General features: G+C 39.2%; 1 protein-coding gene across 1 annotated transcript in view; it reads left to right on the forward strand.

The window, feature by feature from the left end:
• The first annotated feature begins 1,127 nt into the window (after positions 1 to 1,127).
• TMEM123 (transmembrane protein 123) overlaps positions 1,128 to 22,856 on the forward strand; it is a 75,493-nt gene continuing 53,764 nt past the window's right edge. Inside the window, exons 1-2 of the mRNA XM_059069915.2 lie at positions 1,128 to 1,472; positions 5,609 to 5,665. Coding sequence (XP_058925898.1) covers positions 1,373 to 1,472; positions 5,609 to 5,665 — 157 coding nt within the window. The 5' untranslated portion in view covers positions 1,128 to 1,372. The remainder of the gene's footprint in view (positions 1,473 to 5,608; positions 5,666 to 22,856) is intronic.

Here is a 22,856-nt window from a genome sequence, read left to right on the forward strand (position 1 = left end):
CATGGTGGATGTCAATGAGTATTTGCAAGTTTGGTTGAAACAACCGATGGGAGTCTGCAAATTTAGGACAGACTGCCCCACTTAATCCCTATGATTAGTCATGTCCATATTGATAGCCTTACCTGAGATGAGAAAGCACTATCTCTCATAACATACTTTTGGGAATACAACTATGATATCGTGGCCCTTATGTCATGAAATCTGGGTCAGGTACCAAGAGAATCAACAACATTTAGATCTGCAACATTTAGAGTGTTGGGAAGGGGGGTGGATTCACCAGGATTTTAAGTGCCCTGGATTCTTTTCAACTGAAGGTTTCCCACCCAAATCAGGACTCAATCTTTGTCGTTCTCTTGCATCAGCCACGGGTTGCTACAGGTCACTTCGGAGTTTCTTAGCAAAACCAAAATGCAATCTGTAGGAGCACTGCCAGTCACGACAGGTGAGTAGAATTGGCTCCAAGGGCTGAAGAGGAACTTAGCCAAAAACTATTCAAAACAGGTTAATCCATCTGAACTGGGACAGCAGACACCAAGGAGAGAAGGGACTAGGTTAGACATGTGCAACCTCGGCCTTGCTGGCTATACTTGCCTAAGAATAGCTACCAATTCTTCCAAGTCCCCCCGCCACCATCCCCCCGCGTCCACTTGGATAATCTCTTTAGGCACGTTATCTAGCCAGAGAAGCACGGAACCTGTGGAAGAGGATGAGGTGTTATTTGGGGTATCATGGATGTTTTACGTATGCACTTAATGAATTTGTCGAGCCCCTTACCCCCGCCCCATCTTAGGCTGGGTCACTCGGAGGAAAAGAACCCTCTTTCCTGTACCTCCCTTTATGCTGTCCTCGCCTGCGACTTCTCCCTCTCACTCAGAGCCGCACGCAGCCTCCGTGCCTCACCTGAAAACTACTCTTCAAAGACTTCCTTCCGGGCCCAGCAAAGCCCGGTGTACTGGGTATCGGGAGAGGCAGAGGTGCTCGCTTCTATCCAAAAAAACAAAACTGCCCTTTCCGAAAAAAAAGAAAACTGCTCCAGCCTGCCGGGGCTCGCATGCGCGCGTCAGACGGGGAAGCAGCCAGGAGGGTCCGGGTGCTTCGAATCGCAAACCCCGCCCCCGCGTGTCGGCCCCGCCCCGCCCCGCCGCCTCAGCCCCGCCTCGTCCCGCAGCCTGGGCAGGCACGCGACGCCCTCTCCAGGCCAGGCTCCCGCGCCCTATTTGGTCTTTGGGGCGGGGGGCAGGCGGTGGGAGGCGAGGCGTGCGCGGCGGAAGGGGACACGGGGCGGGCTCGGGTGCGCCAAGGCACAGCTCTAACTAGCGCAGCCGCCACCTCCTCGGGAACCCACGAGGCCTCCGCGTCCTGCCTCGGAACAATGGGACTTGGCTCGCGAGGTATCTTGGCTGTGCTGGCCCTGGGGGTCGTGGTGGGGGTAGCGCTGCTGAAGATCATCGCCGACAGCACAGACCCGGAGGGTAAGTGGCTGCGGGGGTCGCCAGCCCCGGCTCCGGGAGGAGTCGCGCTGCCCATCGGGAGTTTCCAAGTTGGATCTGGTTGTGCAGAAAGTTCTGCAAGTCTTAGGCCGAACGCACGGGGCAGACCTGGAGGTGACCTGATGGCTCCATCAGCGGGAAAACTGAGACTTGGGCCAGCCCCCCACCTGCCCCAAGGCCGCCTGCTTAAGAAATGGTCCGGTCCTTCCCCTCAGTTTTTCTACAAGCAGCGGACGCAGGCCTGGAGGAGTTCGTATAACCTGTTGAGTTACCGAAGGATGGGCCTTCAGCAGGGGTTCAACTTAGTTGTTTCAGTCTTTTCCCGAAGTTAATGTTTTCCTGGGAGGTTAGAGATTATCTAAGCCTTCCTTTTGTAAACGATTAGATGGATTGAAAAATATGTCTACCGATTCCTGAACAAACATGTCTACCAGTTAGTTGCGGAACCTTTTAGGCGTTTTCCGGCGTTTCATCGCCTAATTGTGTAATATCAAACCAATTATTTATAGTCTTAAGGACCCCAGACGCTTTGGGGCTAGTGTAGCTGGTTGGGAGCTTTTGGGGCGTGCGGACAGCTCTCCCGGGCGCAGGTGATGCTTGTGCTTCTGTGGATGGGCGCTACCAGCCCCTCGTGTACCGTAAACACCGGCCGGCCTCGGCCGAGGCGCGTATCAGCTGTGCAGCCTTAAGATCACAGCTGCACTATTGTTAGGAGTCCACGACGTCGTCAGTAAAATCATAAAAAAATGATTTTGACATTTCTCTTCTGGGGGAAGTGGAGGTGTCCCTTTAGGCCATTGGCTTTTTGGGGACTTTTTGGTTAAAGTCGTGAAAACTGATTTGCTGTGTAAATTCTGTTTTCTCTTTGTCAACTCTTACAGAGGTCAGGTTACTGATTAATGGTCAGTAAACTAGAATAAGTTAGTTTCAATGACCCAAGTTTTTCCTGGTTTTAAATTCTATCCACTGTATATTACATTAGTTTTATCCAGCAGTTTGCAAAGCCAGACGGTTCAGGCACAACACCTGCTTTTGCTAGAATAATCTGGGTGACTTAGACAGTAACAGTTTTCGTTTGTTTTGCTGAATTTTTTTGTTTGCTGAATTGCACATGTGACAAATTGGCTTTGTAGAGCTAATTTTGAGATCATTTCAGGAAAGAATGATCAGTAAAATCATGTCTGTCATATTTTCAATATTATGAGGTATTTTATTGTAAAAGTGAACTATCTGGAATTAAACAGTATATTTTGCTGCTAATTTTATGCCAATATTTATGTGAGTTAGTCTCCATTTTTTTATTTGTTACTTTGTGAAAGTATACCTGCTTATTGTTTCTTTAAAGAATTACTAAGTAGAGAAACTGAGTGTGCTTGCTTTTCTTTTGCCCTAACAGATTTTTTTTGCCCTGTTTTAATACTCACTGTTTGACTGTAACTTGATGTCGCACTAGACGTTAATGCTATTTGGAAAACTCTACTATATGAAAGCCTTGATTTCATGAACTAGTATAACCAATGTGAGCTAGAATCCATTTCTGCAGACTATAAGGTCACTTTGAAACTAGAGTAAAGGAAGGTTCTATAGAGGATGCCTCAAAAGAGCAAGTAAACGTTGTCCTAGTCTTTATATGAAGTGTGTAATCTGTACAAAGTGTCATTATGAAGTACAGTGATTTTTGTCATACAAGAGCTTATATAGCTAATTTTTACTAGACACTTTTCCTGTGCTCCTCATACTATGCTAATTGAGGTCCATACTTCATCCCATTGGATCCTCACAGTATTATCCCCATTTTATAAATGAGGAAACTGAGGCTTAGAAGTTACCTAATTTATTCAAAGTGAAACAACTAATACATGTTTGATTTCAGAGGCCAGAATCCAATCTCTCAATTAACCATTTTGCCACTAAGCTACAGTAGGTGACATTGGCTCTTCAAGTAGATAATATTTTTATCCACAATACTGTCATTGCCCAGAATATTGTGGGAGAAGATAAAAACATTATTGAAATTCTTCTTTTAAAATATCCTTCACAGTCTGCTGCATAGTTTCATAAATATCTTCAGTTGAAGGAGGAGGGATACTATGAACAAGTTAGCAAGCCAGCAAACAGGATAGATTGTGGTAGTGCAATGAAAGACATAAGGGTGGGGGAGGCTATTAATCAGGACTCTTGGTGGCAAGAGACAGAAACCCACCTTAAACAGCCTTAGGGGAAAGGAAGGACTTTATTGACCCTTCAATGGAAAAGTCCAAAGATTAAGGTGGCTTCAGAAATGCTGCATTCAAGAGTTCAAATAGGTTGCTAAGAGATGGCCATTTCCGACTCTCTAGATTACATCTATCAAACTACAGGCAAGGCCTAGTTAAAGTGTTCTTAGCCTGCAGGGGGAATCCAAATAACTGGGACTTTCTAAAGTGATTCCCAGGCTTCAAAAGCCACCATAATGGGTAGCCAATTAGGATATGAAATTAATCTTTAATAAGCCTGTGCCACTTCATGAACTTAACTTTCTTTTCTTCTATTTAGAGCAATATTCTATTTTAATACTTGGTCATTTTGTCAGGTAAAGCATCAGCCTCCTTGCACTTAGATTGTCCATGACATTCTTTATCTGCCCATAGTAGGTACTTCATAAGTATTTTTTGAAAAGAGGAGAAAAGGTCCTAAAGAGCTTAGAAAGAATGCTGCTTCTGCCTTCTTTCTCAAGCAAAAAAAAAAAAAGCGTTGCCAGGAAGTCATCCCTCATAAGAGTGACAACAGCAGGGAGACAAAAACAGGAGGCTCTTGCAGCAGTTTAGGCAAAAGATGAAGGCACGTGGTAATGGAGATAAGTAGATAGAGTCTAGATCTGTTTGGGGGGTAGAACTGAAATCATTTGCTAATGGATTGCGTGGTGGAGTGAGGAAGAAGGAAGAATCAAAAGATGACCTCTTGGTTTTAAGATTGAACAACTGGTAATGCAACAACTGGGAACACTGGGGCAGAAGCAGGTTTATAGCAGAAAATCAACGGTTCCATTTTGGCATTCACAAGTACAGGCTTTGGAATCAAACAGCCTGGTCCAAATCCAGACTCTGCCACTTACTAGCTGGGTGGCCTCCGTTGGGTCTCAGCTCTGTCACTGCACAACAGTGTTCCTGTCACAGAATTGTGAGGGTTAGATGAGCTAATGCAAATTACATGCTCCCCATGAGGCCTGGCATGTAGTAAGCCCTTAATAATGTTGGCAATTATTTGCTACCTGCTGCTAAATACATCTGGATAGTCTACTGACCTTGATGTTTTTCAAGTTTAATCTTCACACTATACCCTTTTGTGATAAATGGATTATGGTTCCAGCAAGAGGAAGAAATGCACAGTAAAGATAGCTCCTTCAAAGTTGTCATTGCTTACTTTCTTTGTACTTTGAAGGTTTTTTGGGTAGGGGAAACCAATCTTTGTGAAAAGTAACAATAATAAACTTACTTGCCTCCCATGTAGTATATGTGTTAATCTTCCATTATACAAAGACCAAAGATGAATAACCCACTCTGAAAAGTTGCTTAACTAGGGCATAAAATTCTTCCAAACTTTTTCCAAAATTTAAGGTACTAGCTAAAAATTCAAAGAATTATACTGAGAAGGCTTACAATTTTAAATGAAAATCCTAACCCACTTCATCTTCTCTCCATTGTATGAAGTTAGGCATGTTGGTGGTACAAGACCTAGGGGCACCCATTAATAGTAAGGGCCCCTCCCAGGATGGTCCTACTCTACTCAGAACAGCAGAGTTGTCAGTAGCAAAAATTCCTCACCAACCACTGTGTCCTCATGTAGGTGAATGAACTTTGGCAAACTATTGTATCATTGGCTGGCACATAGTAAGTACTATATAAGTGTTACATTAGCCATATGTTTTCTGTCTTGAAAAATCCAATAATACAGTCCCAGATTTACTGACAGTTTCAAGGTATATTTCATAGCAACAGTGGCAAAAGTAGAACTTCCTGTGGAATAATCTACCCTTCCCCCACACCACCACCACCCCAGAGACAGAAAGAAACATATTGCCAGTGTTTAGTTAAATATTAAATGTCCTTTCATCACAGTATATTTCTTTGTTTTTATAGGATCTCCAGGTAAGAAGAATCCTATGTCTGTGGAAGACTCCAATGATAACCCAGTAGGTGAGTTTAAAAAGGTCAGGAAATGGATTATCTGTCTAGGATACATAAAGTAATATCAGCTAGTCAAGTACATGTAAGCTGGTACACTGACCTGTCTTAACCGTGATTTGTTCATTCATGAATCCCTAAAGCCTACCATCAAGGGCTGCCTTTAGTAGGCATCAGTAAATGATAGTTCACTGGATTAATAGTCTTTCTCAGTTTAGCAAAGATGTGAATAAATTCTAAAACTAAAAGTATACTGGAATTTATTACTGAGTTCTGAAGCACATTTTTAGGTATGACATTTTGCACTCTGCCTATAGATATGAACTATGAATATGTAAGTCTGCTGATCTTGCCGGTAGAACAAGTCACGCTAAGCTGGTCAGCCACAGTAGCCTTAATTTGCCTTGGTGGACTCCAGGGAGACCCTACTTATATTTCACCCATCAGTTAGATTTCAACCCACCCTCTTGCTTCCCTATTGAAACAATAGATGAGGTCCCTTTTTTTAATTTTAATTTTTTATTTTTTGGCTGCACTGGGTCTTTGCACCTCGTGGGCTCCTCTCTAGTTGCAGCATACAGGTTGCCCCACAGCATGTGGGATCTTAGTTCCCCAGCCAGGGATCAAACCCGCGTTCCCTGCATTGAAAGGCAGATTCTTAACCACTGGACGTCCAGGGAAGTCCCAAAAAGATGCTCAAGCACTTTTCTTATGCTTTTAGTTTGGGACAAATGGATTTCTTTCTTGATTTTCTGAGTTCATTATCATGGAAAGATAGGAACCAGGCTGATGTTATAAATAGTAAACCATCAAGGCATGTTTCTTTTCTTTTCTTTTCTTTTTTTTTTTTTTTTTTTTTTCTTCGGTACGCGGGCCTCTCCCTGCTGTGGCCTCTCCCGTTGTGGAGCACAGGCTCCGGACGCGCAGGCTCAGCGGCCATGGCTCACAGGCCCAGCCGCTCCGTGGCATGTGGGATCTTCCCGGACCGGGTCACAAACCCGTGTCCCCTGCATCGGCAGGCGGACTCAACCACTGTGCCACCACGGAAGCCCAAGGCATGTTTCTTGTAAGCAATATTTAGTTTATCTTCTTACTGTCCTTGTTATTAAGAGTTGACAGAGGTAGAAACTAGAAAAAGGTATGCAAATCCTATCATTGGACCCATTTTCTCTACTTTTATTCAACACATATTTATTGAGTGCCTGTAATGTAAGGACACATTACAAAATGGACCAAGCCCTTACTTCTTGGAGTTTTTGTTTGTTTTTTGTTTTATTTCATTGTAGAAAAATACACATAACATAAAATTCACAATGTTAGCCATTTTTAAGTGTACAGCCCAGTGGCATTAAGTACATTCACATTGTTGTGCAATGCCATGGAGTTTTTTTTAATTAATTTTTTTAGTGAAATATAGTTGATTTACAGTGTTCTGTGAATTTCTGCTGTACAGCAAAGTGATTCAGTTATACATATATATATATATACATTCTTTTTTATATTCTTTTCTATTATGGTTTATTCTAGAATATTGAATATAGTTCCCTGTGCTATATATTAGGGCCTTGTTGCTTATCCATTCTGTATGTAATAGTTTGCATCTACTAAGCCCAAACTCCCAGTCCATCCCTTCCCCACCCCCCCACCCCCTTGGCAACCACAAGTCTGTTCCGTATGTCCGTGAGTCTGCTTCTGTTTCATAGATAGGTTTATTTGTGCCATATTTTAGATTCCACATATAAGTGACATCAAATGACTTTCTTTCTGACTTACTAAACTTAGTGTGATAATGTCTAGTTGCATCCTTGTTGCTGCAAATGGCATTATTTCAATCTTTTTTATGGCTGAGTAGTGTTTTATTGTGTATATATACCACATCTTCTTTATCCATTCATCTGTCGATGGACATTTAGGTTGTTTCCATGTCTTGGCTATTGTGAATAGTGCTACTATGAACATAGGGATGCATGTGTCTTTTTGAATTATACTTTTGTCCAGATATATGCCCAGGAGTGGGATTGCTGGATCACATAGTAATTCTATTTTTAGTTTTCTGAGGAACCTCCATACTGTTTTCCATAGTGGCTGTACCAACTTACATTCCTACCAACAGTGTAGGAGGGTTCCCTTTTCTCCACACCCTCTCCAGCATTTATTTGTAGACTGTTTAATGATGGCCATTCTGACTGGTGTGAGGTGGTACCTCATTGTAGTTTTGATTTGCATTTTTCTAATAATTAGAGATGTTGAGCATCTTTTCATGTGCTATTGGCCATCTGTATGTCTTCTTTGGAGAAATGCCTCTTTAGGTCTTCGATTGGGTTGTCTTCTTTTTTGTTGTTGGGTTTTTTGAGCTGTTTGTATATTTTGGAAATTAAGCCCTTGTCGGTCACATCTTTTGCAAATATTTCCTCCCGTTCTGTATTTTCTTCCTGTTTTTTCATTTTTTAATGATTTCCTTTGCAGCGAAAAAGCTTGTAAATTTGATTTGGTCCCATTTGTTTATTTTTGTTTTTATTTCTATTGCCTTGGGAGACTGACCTAAGAAAACATTGGTATGATTTATGTCAGAAATGTTTTGCCTATGATCTCTTCTAGGAGTTTTATGGTGTCATGTCTTATATCTAAGTCTTTAAGCCATTTTGAGTTTACTTTTGTGCATGGTGTGAGGGTGTGTTTTAACTTCATTGATTCACATGCAGCTGTCCAACTTTCCCAGCAACACTTGCTGAAAAGACTTTTTCCCATCTTATATCCTTGCCTCCTTTGTTGAAGATTAATTGACTGTAGGGGTGTGGATTTATTTCTGGGCTCTCTATTTTGTTCCATTGATCCCTATGTCTGTTTTTGTGTCAATACCATGCTGTTTTGATTACTGTAGCCTTGTAGTGTTGTCTGGGAGGGTTGTGCCTCCTGCTTTGTTCTTTATCCTCAGGATTGCTTTGGCAATTCTGGGTCTTTTATGTTCTATATAAATTTTAGGATTATTTATTCTAGTTCTGTGAAAAATGTCATGGGTAATTTGATAGGGATCACATTAAATCTGTAGATTGCTTTGGGTAGTAGAGCATGGGATATCTTTCCATTTCTTTGAATCATCTTTAATTTCCTTTATTAATGTTTTATAGTTCTCAGCATATAAGTCTTTCATCTCCTTCATCAGGTTTATTCCTAAGTTTTGTGTTTTTTTGGTTTGATTTTAAAAAGTAATTTTTTTTTACATTCCCTTTCTGCTATTTCATTGTTAGTGTAAAGAAATGAAAGTGATTTCTATATGTTAATCTTGTATCCTACTACCTTGCTGAATTTATTTATCAGTTCCAATAGTTTTTGTGTGGTGTCATCAGGGTTTTCTATATATAGTATCATGTCATCTGTATATAGTGACAGTTTTACCTGTTCCCTTCCAATTTGGATACCTTTTATTTCTTGTCTGATTGCTGTGGCTAGAACTTTTAGTACTATTTTGAATAGAAGTGGTGAGAGTGGGCATCCTTATCTTGTTCCAGAATTGAGCGGGGCTTTCAGCTTTTCACCATTAAGTATTATATTGGCTGTGGGTTTGTCATAAATGGCTTTTATTGTATTGAGATATGTTCCCTCTATACCCATTTTGGTAGAGTTTTTATCATGAATGAATGTTGAATTTTGTCACATGCATTTTCTGTGTCTATTGAGATTATCATGTGGTTTTTGTCTCTTCTTTTGTTGATGTGGTGTATAACATTGATAGATTTGCATGTGTTGAACCTTCCTTTTGAACCTAGGATGAATCCCCCTTGGTCATAGTATATGATCTTTTTTATGTGTTGTTGGATTCGGTTTGCTAGTATTTTGTTGAGAACTTGTGCATCTACATTCATCAAAGATATTGGCCTGTACTTTTCTTTTTTGGTGGTATCTTTGTCTGGTTTTAGTATCAGTGTGATGCTGGCTTCATAGAATGTCTTTGGGAGTGTTGCCTCAACAGTCTTTTGGAAGAGTTTGAGAAGGATCAGTAAAATTTTTTCTGTGTATGTTTGGTAGAATTCACCTGTGAAGCCATCTGGTCCTGGACTTTTGTTTGTAGGGAGTTCTTTTTTTTATTACAGGTTCTATTTCACTTCTAGTAGTCACTCTGTTCAAATTATCTATTTCTTTTTGATTCATTTTTCGTGGGCTGTATGCTTCTAGAAAGTTGTCCGTTTCTTCTAGTTTGTCAAATTTGTTGTCATATAATTGTTCATAGTATTTTCTTATGGTTTGTTGCATGTCTGTGGTATCAGTTGGTATTTATCCTTTTTCATTTCTTATTTTATTTGGGTTCTGTGTTTTCTTCTCGGTCTTGGTTTTATTGATTTTTTTCTTTTTTTTTAATCTCAATTTTATTTATTTCCTCTCTGAGCTTTATTATTTCCTTCCTTCTGCTGACTTTAGGTTTTGTTTGTTCTTCCTTTTTTTGATTCTTTTAGGTGATAGGTTAGGTTAGTTTTTGAGATTTTTTTCTTGTTTCTTGAGGAAGGCCTGTATCGCTGTGAACTTTCCTCTTAAGAACTGCTTTTGCTGCATCCCATAGATTCTGTATGGTTGTGTTTTCATTGTCACTTGTCTTAAGGTATTTTTAAATTTCCTTTTTGATTTCCACATTGACCCATTGGTTTCTTAGTAGCATTTTGTTTAGTTTCCATGTAATCGGGTTTTTTTTCCTATATCTTTTCTTGTGGTTGATTTCTAGTTTCATGTTGTTGTGGTCAGAGAAGATGCTTAAAATAATTCCTATACTCTTAAAATTTGTTGAGGTTTGTTCTGTGCCCTAGTGTGTGGTCAGTCCTAGAGACTGTTCCATGTGCACTTAAAAACAATGTGTATTCTGTTTCTTTTGGATGTAATGTCCTGAAAATATCAATTTAAGTCTAACCATTTTATTGTATCATTTGGATCTTTGTTGCCTTATTGATTTTCTGTCTAGAAGATCTGTCCATTGATGTGAGTAAGGTGTTAAAATTTCCTACTATTATTGTATTTCCATCTCTTTCTCCCATTATGTCTGTTAGTATTTGTTTCATGTATTTGGGTGCTCCTATTTTAGGTACATATATGTTGACAAGTGTAAAAATCCTCTTCTTGTATTTGTCATGGATTTTTATTGTTGTGGGTTTCCTAATGCTCCATGTAGTTCATATTTTCAGTTGCCTCTGGGCTTGCTTTTTATTATTTCTGCTGTACATAGTCAGAATATACTTTTATTCTAGTTACAGTAATTCTACAGAAAAATTTTCAATTGGAAAAAAATGACTAGATAGATTACCCTAAATGTCCTTGTGATTATTATCGGGCAGTTGTGGGAGTGGTTTTTTGTTTTTAAATACTTTATTCAGTTGTTCAGTGTCTTTTCCTATTGGCCTTTTTTTTTTCATTTTTAAAAATTCAAGTTATTTAAACAGACTAAAAATAAAGCACAGTTCACCCTTTATTCTCATGCCCCCATCCTCAGCCTCTAGCAGCCACTGATTTGTTCTCTGTATCTATGAGCTTGTTTTGTTTATTTTTTGAATTCCACGTATAAGCGATATTATACAGTGTTTGTCTTCCTCTGTCTGACTTATTTCACTTAGCATAATGCCCTCACAGGCCATCTATATTTGTCACAAATGGCAAGATTTCCTTCTTGCAAGATTTCCTTCTTTTATATGGCTGAATAATAGTCCATTGTGTATATATGCCACAATTTCTTTATCCATTCACCTATCGATAGACACTTAGATTGTTTCATATCTTGGCTATTGTAAGTAATGCAAAATGAACATGGGGGTTTGCATATCTTTTTGAGTTAGTGTTTCTGTTTACATCAGATAAATACCGAGAAGTGGTAATGGAATCATATGATAGTTCTATTTTTAATTTTTTGAGGAATCTCCATACTGTTTTTCATAGTGGTTGCATCAATTTATGTTGCCACCAACAGTGCATAAGGGTTCCCTTTTGTCCATATCCTTCACAACAGTAGTTATTTCTCATCTTTTTGATACTAGCCATTCTAACAGGTATGATGTAATATCTCATTATGGTTTTGATTTGCATTTCCCTGATGATTAATGAAGTAGAGTATCTTTCCATGTACCTGTAGGCCATCTTTATGTCTTCCTTGAGAAAATGTTTATTTAGATCTTCTGCCCATTTTTAACTTGATTGTTTTTTGACGCTGAGTTGTATAAGCTCTTTATATATTTTGGACATTAACCCCTTATTGGAAATATCATTTGCAAATATTTCCTCCCATTCAATAGGTTCCCTTTTCATTTTGCTGATGGTTTCCTTTGCTATGCAGAAGCTTTTTAGTTTGATGCAGTCCCACTTCTTTATTTTTGCTTTTGGTGCTTTTGCTTTTGGTGTCAGATATAAAAAAGTCATTACCATGCCAACGTCACTGTCAAGGAGCTTACCACCTATGTTTTGTTCTAGGAGTTTTATGGTTTCAGGTCTTTTGTTCAAGTTTTTACCATTTTGAATTTATTTTTGTGTATGGTGTGTCAACCTTAAAAACTAAATAGCTAGTTATTTTACCAGCAAAATGAGTTCATTTGGGAACAGCAGACTAATTGTAATTCAGGACAAGCAAAATATGGTGAATCATAGGCAAGTCTGGAGAACAAAGGAGAGAAGCATGCTTTTATAGAGGAAGGGAGGAAGTTGGGAGGGCCTGCTTCAAACAGAAGTTCGTTGGAGGAGAGCAGGAGTGCAGGGTGATAGCAGCTTCTCATTGGCTGAATGTGGTGGTTTCTCATGGGCTGGGTTGTTGCTGGGCAAGGAGAAAATCTTTCTTCCTTCTTCTGCAGCATGTAAAGTAAGCTTCTTCCTGCTGGGTCTGCAACTGGCAGTGAGAGGTAGTGTATGAGAGCTTTCCCTTCAGGGCTTCTCAACTCCATTTTTAAATGAGAGTTCCTTTATTTATTTTCACATTTCCCCCCTGTTGATCAAGATCTTTCCTCAGAAGCATCACTGATCAAGAGTCAGGTTTTGGTGATTGTGTTCCTTGGTTTGAGGAAGGTCCTTTCCTGGTTGTCATATCCCAAGTTGGAGGGAAAATGCACAAATTGGAAACTGTTGAAGCTACATTTGAGTAACAGGGAAAGGTAGGAGGGAGAACTCTCAGACACTTCTCATCTAAAGTTTATATCTTATCAAGGTCATAGCATTTGGAGATCATCTCAGAGTATTGAGTTAGCATTTTCTCTATTTGATGCAAAACCTCTGCAGAGATTTGACAGGCAACCAGTACAAAGTTGAAAAATAATTATGCAAGACAATTAAAAGTAACAGGACATGGCTTCCCTGGTGGCGCAGTGGTTGAGAATCCACCTGCTCATGCAGGGAACATGGGTTCGTGCCCCGGTCTGGGAAGATCCCACATGCCGCGGAGCAGCTGGGCCCGTGAGCCATGGCCGCTGAGCCTGCGCATCCGAAGCCTGTGCTCCGCAACCGGAGAGGCCACAGCAGTGAGAGGTCTGCGTACCGCCAAAAAAAAAAAAAAAAAAAAAGTAACAGGACAAATCCAAGTTGTTTGATGATTCTAAACCATAACCCTAGAACCGAAGGTTGCCAGCTGAACAAATCAAAGGACCATGGAGAGAGTCAGGTGAAATTCCTTGTAACCAGTACACTTGCTCCCTCATCTTGTACAGTTGAATTTCTGGCTTCCCAGAGGATTAATCCATATGTGACAGGGGGTATTTGCTATTACACAAATGCCTCCTTGTTCAGCAAGTAGATAAACAAAGGCTATATGATTGTCCAAAACTACCTTAGCAAATGAGTCATGTGATTATTGTTAGGCAGCTACTGCCTTGGCTGTGGAGTTGGCTAGCTCTCCTAATGTTAGGGAGAGACTTTTCATTATGCATTCCCTGGTTCTTACCCCAACCCATGGGAGAAGGGCTCTCCCTATGGAGGCAAACCCAGAGTCGTGTGCTTCCTGGAAGTTCCTGTTTAAGGCAGCCATGGAGGTTTAATGGGGAGAACCAATGGGAGGCTTCTGATTTGTTACAAATGTTGACAGTTAAATGTCCCAATAAACATTGGCCTGCAGTTCACCATCTATCTAAACATTCATATACCCATGAGAAATGTCATCCACTGCAGAAAAAAATAAAACCAGGTGAAGCAGAGAACTCCATCTAAGATCTTGTTCTTCATTAGCTAGAATCTTCTGATTGACCTTTTCAAGCCAAGGGTCAGAGGAATTGGGATGACATTCTGTAAGGTACTATCGCAGCCTAAAGGGGTCTTTTCTAAAAGCCTTGTAAAGAGAAGTTTGCCTGCTTGTATTTCCCTTGGGTGTAGGAAAACAGATGGTATTTTAATAAGGAAAAGGGTGTGGGAGAGTTAAGGTTGTACAATTGGTGGAGGTTTTTTATTGAACTAGTATTGTTATGGTTGGAGAAAGATTGAAACAAGGCATTGGAACACCTGCATGTAACAGCCTAACCAAATAGGTGACACCTATAGGCTTGTAGGTATAATTGACAGTGGCATTTGGGACTAATGAGAAATTAGTTACAGGTAAAAATGATGGCTCTCCAACATCATGAACAGATTGGAGTATCCAGTGACAGATCCAGCAGTCAGAGAGGTTTCCCCTTTTGCAATAGATTGTGAAATGCAGATAAGAGAATTGTCTTTTCAAAAAAGAAGGGTAGAAAAAGGTGGATACCTGTACAGGCCTGGTTCAGTCATCTTGGAAGAGCTGTCTCCTTCAGGTGTCATTTGCTTCAATTCCTGTAAATCTTTATTTTCAGGTCACCAGTTGGTGTACCAGTCCAGTCAGTGTTTGATGCTTTCTTGAGATGTGATGTGTTAAATCCAGCAGTGTATTTTTTTGAAGTTTGGCAACACAAGGGTTGGTTAACAGTACCTGATAGAGGCCTTTCTAGTGGTGTTGAAAGGAGTCTTTCTAGAGATGTATTTTCCAGTAGATGAAATCTCTAGGCTGTGGTGTGTGGTATTTGAGGCCTTCATCTCCCAGGAGTGTACTATGAAAAGATCGCTCTACTAAAGTATGGTTATTTTTGTGACACACATTTTAGGATGCTAACTAGAATTATGACTGATAACATCATACCAGGACATATCAGAATTTTATACAATTTCTAGAACATTTATGTTAATAACATTCACCCATGCAATATAACTTAAAAAGGTTTATTATTGTTTATTTGACAATGCTTCCCATGTAATTTAACATACCAAATAAGCCTAATTAGTTTAATATCTCTTTGTAAAGAGAGAGAACAAATCTTTTGAGATGTTGTAGGAGCTCTGGTAATGCCCAGGGTTACTTTCAGGTCAAAAAGACATTATTTAGGGCTTCCCTGGTGGCGCAGTGGTTGGGAGTCCGCCTGCCGATGCGGGGGATGCGGGTTCGTGCCCCGGTCCGGGAGGATCCCACGTGCCGCGGAGAGGCTGGGCCCGTGAGCCTTGGCCGCTGGGCCTGTGCGTCCGGAGCCTGTGCTCCGCAACGGGAGAGGCCACAACAGTGAGAGGCCCGCGTACCACAAAAAAAAAAAAAAAAAAAAAAAAAAAAAAAAAAAAAAGACATTATTTAGAATTTGATTTTTGGGAAGTTTGTCAAAATTATCAAAAGGTTTTGGACACTTGACTAAATGAAATCACAGATTATTATAAAGCAATACTTTATTATCTAAAAAGTTTACATAGTTCTGAGCAAAACTTAGTTCTCTTAAAATTGAGAAGACTGTTTTCCCAAGCAATCAAAGGCCTGATTAAGATAACATGAAGCACAGGAAATAATTTTGATAAAACACAAAATCTTTGCTTTCTAGGCAGGTTACTTAAAAGATAAGAATAAACCTTTCACAGAATCTTATCAGGAGCAGATCAATAATCCAAGCAAACTTTGTTCCTTTAGTAGAGGAAAGAAAATTAAGTTCCAGTTTTACATAAGTACACTATTGATATTAAAGGTTATTTTTTTAAACACTTAGAACAAATTTGTTCAATCTTATCCAGCTTGATCACACATAAAACTTTCCCAAGATTCTCTTTCCACAAACCTCTACAACTTTTAAATATCCCTTCAGATTTTGTTCTGTGTTTTTTCCTCTTACCCTTTCTGAAATAACAAGCCTCACTTTAGGACAAATTACTTTCTTTTCTCCCAACAAAAACACATCTCTCATACTTTCGTTTACCAAAAACACACCTCCTAGTTTTCTTGCATATGGAGACGTTTCCTTTATTATTTCTAGTAGCTTTAATCATGTTGAAGCATTAAAATTCTTAACACTAAGTAACCTTAATTTCTAGTGAAAGTAAGAAAAAGAACTGTGAACTGTTAGGCCAGCATTCTTTAGATTGGTCAGTTTATGAATACATTTCACAATTTCTAGAAACATATGCTTTCTCATAGTACAGTTTTTTAGCATGGCACAAAACGTGTTTACTAAGAGAACTAAATATCTTTAGTAACTCTATAAAAGAAAGCCCAAAGTGGATAAACCTATGTTCAGTATTTAGTGTTTCAGTGTTTCATCTTATTTGGAAATGATTCACGTATTCAATGAATTTAACTTAACTGAACATAGCAAAACTTTAAGGTTCCAGATTACCAAAAGATTTGGGGAAACTATTTTAAAAGTTTACCCAAAAAGTTTTTATTCTGTGTACCTTTATTTAATTTACTTGTTTTTAACAATTATATTTAGATTAATTATGACAATCTAATCATACTAAGTTATTTTTTGTGCTGAATGATCATTAAAGATCAATTCAGTACTTTGAGAACAGCTTCAGAGTCAGTGAGATGATTTCAAATACCCCTTCTAGCACAGGGAAATTTATTCTGAGGGAAAAAAAGCATTGCCTCAAAATATTTTTCTGAAGAGACCAGATAATACAGCTGTTATAAAAATGTTTTGTTCATTGTGTAACATTTTCCATAACTGTTTTATTCCTTTTATATCCTCTATTTTCTCTTTTGTAGTAACACACTACTAATCGTTGAAAGGTTGTCTTTTGGACCTACCATTTGCCAATTTATTAGATGCAATTTAGCACAGTTTATTTGGCACCAATCCCAAAAGGAAAACAATGTCTTTGGGGAATCCTGTATGATGTGTATTCCAGGAACGTGCTGTTGGGAAAAGTTGAGACAGCCAGCAATACTACAGCATCGGTGCCTATCGCTTTTGTAGGACTCACCACATTGGATTCAACAAATCCAATTTTTCTCTATTTTATTTGTTTTTTTGGTCTCTGTCTAAGTTCTATGAGTGGTATCTGATTTATTCATCCTGGCACCTAACACTATGCCTGGTACATATAGTAGGTATGCACACATGTTGGTTGAACTGAATTGTGGAACCAAGTACATATTTTGTAGTTGCTGATTTACCTTATCAAAGAACTATTATATATGTTTTTCAGACAAGACTGGTCCATGCTCCAGTCTTATCCATTATCGTAGCTGGATATTTGTTTGTTTGTTTATAGAGTAAGATAGATACTTGACGTCAAAGAAACAGGAATTAAGGTTACTTTCTAACTGTACCACCGAATTATATGTAACACTTCTATTTTTTTAATATGCTCTAATCATTATTTGAAGACAGACATACTTTTGACATTCTTTTGTGCAGGGACTTGTTTGATGATTTATAAGCTTATAGAGAAATAATTTCCCCCATTTCATGTACAATCAGGGGCTTATAATTTAGGGTCTGTGGATGGATGGGTTTATTCTTCATGGTGCAAGGAAGGCACATGCCCAGATTATTTTTCATAAAAGGGGTTTGGGCAAGGATACAAAGAGACGTAACATGGTCTAGAATGGACAGTAGGTCTCAGAACAACAGCTCAGTATCATTCAGGATACAGCCTTCTCCTCAATCAGTTAGCATCAATGCTTTCCCCAAAAGGCGAATCTCAGAGGTTAAGGGTACCACCGTCCAGTCTGAAGCTTTTTTCTTGGGCATAATTTTACAAAACCAGGTTCAAAGCAGTTGGTCTTCCTTAACGTTCTGTCCATACACAATTGCCTTTGGCTTGGTAACCCATCCTTGGTACAGTCACTTGGGCTACTCTAGTAGGGTTGGCTTTATCTACAGACCTGGCAGGACCATAGCAATTTTGAACAGATGGACCTGATTTGGAGGTTAGATTTCTGCAGAAGAGGGCAGTGGAAATTTGGGAACAGCTTACTCAAGTAATTATTCCAATTTTTACCCCCAATGGAAACACTAAAAATCTTACTGAAGTGGAAAGAATTTTACTTCAGGTATATAATCCCGTATTCGTTACTACCTTCTTTTATTCACTTTGGGTAAAATGTCTTATGTGTGAAAGAAACATTAGATGGAAACTTCCTGATAGGTTGTAAGTTGCTATAAGACAGGAACCAGTTGGCCTGACAGGTTGCTTCAGATGCAGATGGTGTTAGATAGACAGACAGACAGACATGTAGGTATAGATATTGATACCTGGTTCTAACTAAAGAGTTGATGTAGGAAAGAATTTCCCTGACAACTCTGAAGGGTTAATTTGTACTTAAGGAACTGCTTCAACTCCTCAAAGACTGTTTATTGTGTTCAACTCATGTTTTTGAGATTGCATTTGAAAATTGCTGGTAATTTTTAACATCATCAGGTTTTGTCTCAAGGAATGCATGCAATATTATGTTCAGTTATATAGTGAACAGATGTTTGTTTTGACTGACCACTTTACTCTTCACTGTTTTAGGCACAAGGCATACAGTGATAAATAAGACAGATTAGTCCCTGCTCTCAAAAAGTTTATAATCAGGTGGAGAGATACAGACTATAAGGAGATAAACAACTAAAGAAGATGATTTCAGATCGTGATTTTTAGAAATAAACAAGGTAATATAAATATGTAAATACATAAACAGGGCAATGTGGTAGAGAATGACTGAGGAAGGGCTGGGTGGTCAGGGAGGATGTCTCTGAGGTGGGGTCATCTGAGCTGAGCCCTGACTAACAGGGAGGAGCCAGCCCTGCATATACCAGTGAGAAAGCACTCAGCAGAAGGAATAAATAGTGCAGGTGTGACACAGGAGTGAGCCTCTTGTGTCCAAGGAGCACAGGCAGGTCATGTGGCTGGCATGCAGCCGTGGGTGTACACTGCAGTTATGTTATCACATATAGGAAATTATGAAGTGGAAATACAGTATTTAAGATGTAAGAGTTGTATTTTGAAACGTCAAAAACAGAGCAGGCTCCAGAAGAGGAGGCCGAGGGATGTGACGGCAGGTGTAATAATAAATTGGAATTGTTCTGGTGTTTTCTTTCCTGAAGCGTGCCTCTATCCTGAAGTTATAATTAGGAGCCAAATGAAATGCTTCCAATTCAGATCAAGAACTGCTGCTTGCACTTTATTGTGATGTGAACATCTAAGGGAATATCTAACGTTTAAATCACTTTAAGGGTTAGAGATAATGGGGCTGAGTAACCAGCCTGCTGTATGAGTTCTGGGAAAAACCAGGAAATTGTGAACGTTAGCTTCAGTTCGTGGGGGCAGCAGGAGGGGGGAAGGTCATGATGAACAGAGGTTAGGAGATATAAACAGTGCGTGATGCACACGCACTGAGAAAAGTTTGAGCAATTTTTTATACTTTTGTTCCTTTTGAAAAGCCAGAAAAACAAAAGATGGTGTAGAAGATAAACATAGGTCCTCTCTCCCCACAAAAATAGGCCTAGGGCAGAAAAGCCAACCAACCTGTTGTCTTTCAGTATGCCTATGAAGGGGCTGCCACACATTGAGTGCCCCATGGGTCCTTGTTGAATATGAATTCTAGTTTGAATAGGAAAGTGGGCTCAACTGGGATTGAATACACAGCACTTCTTTTTTATCTTTCTTTTTCATGGAAATCTGGTAGGCTTGCTCTGGACTCTCGTGACTTCTTTCAGACTAAGATTAGTGACTTACCTACCCAATTATGTGCAGTAATACAAAGAGATTTCTCAAAACTAACTTCCCCAGATGCATAATGTTCCAAGGAAGAGACTTTGATGTACTGATTATAGAGTTAAGCAGTAGTTGGTATCAGGCATTCATCTTTTTGCTTGCAGTATCTTCTTTTTTTCCTTCGTATTTTAATTTTGTTTACAACTTATACAATAGGAGTAATGCATGTATATAACTTAAAAGTTCAAACAGTACGTGAAAATATGAAATACATAATACCAGTCTTCTTTTCTCTATGGAGTCCCACTCAGTCCTTTTCCCAACTGTACTTCAACAGTCAAAAGCCAGATTCATTATCCACCCAAAGATCTGCTCTTGTATTTCGTATCTCACTTGAGGGACCAAGCCATTCATATAAAGTGAGAAATCGTTACCAGTTTCACATGTATCATTCCAAAAAACAGTTTAAGCATAATGCAAATCTAGCATATGTGTTTTTTACAAACATAAATGGATACTGCTAAGCAGCACACTGTTCTCTACTCAGCTGGTCTCACTTATCCTCATCCTTCCTAATGGCTATGTGGACTCCACGGTACAGATGCAGCATAAGTCGTTCACCCAGGCCCCCACTGATGGATATTTAGGTTTTTTGCAGTCTCTGCTATCTTAAGCAGTGCTGCAGTGAGCATCCTTCCTATTCCATGCTGGTATACCTCTGCTAAGGCACCTGTGGTGTTCTTTTCTAGTGGTGGGATTGCTGAGTCAAATCATGCATGTATTTTAATTGGTGACATATTGCTAAATTTTCTTCCAAGAAAATTACACTAGTTTACTCCCACTGGCAGTAAAAGGTGCCTGCTTTCCACGCCTCGACAGCACTGGGTAATAGCAAACATTTTAATATTTGCTAGTCTGATACGTGATTAATAAAAAGTCTTATCATTTGGAGTTACAGTCCTTTAAGTTTAGAATATTTTCATATTGGTTTTGGGGGGTTTTTTGGTTCTTTTTCTAAAAACAGCTTTACTGAGATAAAATTCAACCATTTCAGGTGTATAACTCAGTGGTTTTTAGTATATTAAGGTAAGTGCAGCCATCACCACAGTTAATTTGAGAATATTTTCATCACCTCAGAAAAGAAATTCTGTGCCCTCTAGCCATCATCCCCTCATCCCCCATCTCACCCCGACCCCCAGCCCCAAGCAATCACTAATCTACTTCCTCTATAGATTTCCTTATTCTGGACTTTCATATGAATGGAATCATTGTAGTATGTGGTCTTTTGTGATTGGCTTCTTTCACTTAACATAGTGTGTTCAAGATACATCCAAGTTGTAGCCCTTTTATGGCTGAATAATATTGCACTGTATGGATATACCATATAATGTTTATACATTCATCCATTGATGGACATTTAGGTTGTTTCCACCTTTGGACTACTATGAATAATGCTGCTGTAAACAGTTGTGTACACATTTTTGTGTGGATATATGTTCTTAGGAGCAGAATTACTGGGTCATGTGGTAACACCATGTGCAATTAATTGCCAGGTTGTTTTCCAAAATGACTGTACCATTTTACATTCCCACTAGCAGTCTATCCTGATTCTGATTTATCCACATCCTTTCCAGCACTTTTAAACTTTTGATTCTAGCCATCCTAGTGGGTATGAAATAGTATCTCATTGATTTGCACTTCTTTGTTGACTAATGATGTTGAGCATCTTTCATGTATTTATTGGTTATTTGCATGTCTTGCTTTAAGAAATAGCTATTTAAGTATTTTTTAATTGAAGTATAGTTGATTTACAATGTGTTAACTATTGTTTATTAGTTTACTGTACAGCAAACTGATTCAGTTATACATTTTTCAGTTATTTATTATTTTTTATATTCTTTTCCATTATGGTTTATCCTAGGATAATGAATACAGTTCTCTGTGCTCTAGAGTAGGACCTTGTTGTTTATAGGTTCTGTATATAAAAAGCTTACATCTGCTAACCCCAATGTCCTACTCCAAAATATTTAAGTATTTTGCCCATGTTTAAATTAGGTTATTTGGTTTTTTGTGTCTTTTTTTTTCTTATTAGTTATCCATTTTATACATATTAGTGTATATATGTCAATCCCAATCTCACAATTCATCACACCACCACCCCCCGCCAGGCACTTTTCCCCCTTGGTGTCCATACGTTTGTTCTCTATATCTGTGTCTCTATTTCTGCCCTGCACACCAGTTCATCTGTAGCATTTTTCTAGGTTCCACATATGTGCATTAATATACGATATTTGTTTTTCTCTTTCTGACCGACCTCACTCAGTATGACACTCTCTAGATGCAACCACATCTCTACAAATGACCCAATTTTGTTCCTTTTTATGGCTGAGTAATATTCCATTGTATATATGTACCACATCTTCTTTATCCTTTCATCTGTTGATGGACATTTAGGTTGCTTCCATGTCCTGGCTATTGTAAATAGTGCTGCAATGAACATAGGGGTGCATGTGGCTTTTTGAATGATGCTTTTCTCTGGGTATATTCCCAGTAGTGGGATTGTTGGGTCATATGGTAATTCTATTTCTAGTTTTTTGTTTGTTTGTTTTTGTTTTTTGTGGTACGTGGGCCTCTCACTGTTGTGGCCTCTCCCATTGCGGAGCACAGGCTCTGGACGTGCAGGCTCAGCTGCCATGGCTCACGGGACCAGCTGCTCCACGGCATGTGGGATCTTCCCGGACCGGGGCACGAACCCGTGTCCCCTGCATCGGCAGGAGGATTCTCAACCACTGCGCCACCAGGGAAGCTCTATTTTTAGTTTTCTAAGGAACCTCCATACTGTTCTCCATAGTGGCTGTATCAATTTACATTCCCACCAACAGTGCAAGAGGGTTCCCTTTTCTCCACACCCTCTCCAGCATTTGTTGTTCGTAGATTTTCTGATGATACCCATTCTAACTGGTGTGAGGTGATATCTCATTGTAGTTTTGATTTGCATTTCTCTAATAATTAGTGATATTTAGCAGCTTTTCATGTGCTTCTTGGCCATCTGTATGTCTTCTTTGGAAAAATGTCTCTTTAGGTCTTCTGCCCATATTATCATTGGTTGTTTTTTTTTAATATTGAATTACATGAGCTGTTTATATATTTGGGAGATTAATCCTTTGTCCGTTGATTCCTCTGCAAATATTTTCTCCCATTCTGAGGGTTGGCTTTTGGTCCTGTTTATGGTTTCCTTTACTGTGCAAAAGCTTTTAAGTTTCATTACATCCCATTTGTTTATTTT

This window comes from Kogia breviceps, chromosome 7, assembly GCF_026419965.1.
Source record: "Kogia breviceps isolate mKogBre1 chromosome 7, mKogBre1 haplotype 1, whole genome shotgun sequence".
Taxonomy (NCBI): Eukaryota; Metazoa; Chordata; class Mammalia; order Artiodactyla; family Physeteridae; genus Kogia; species Kogia breviceps.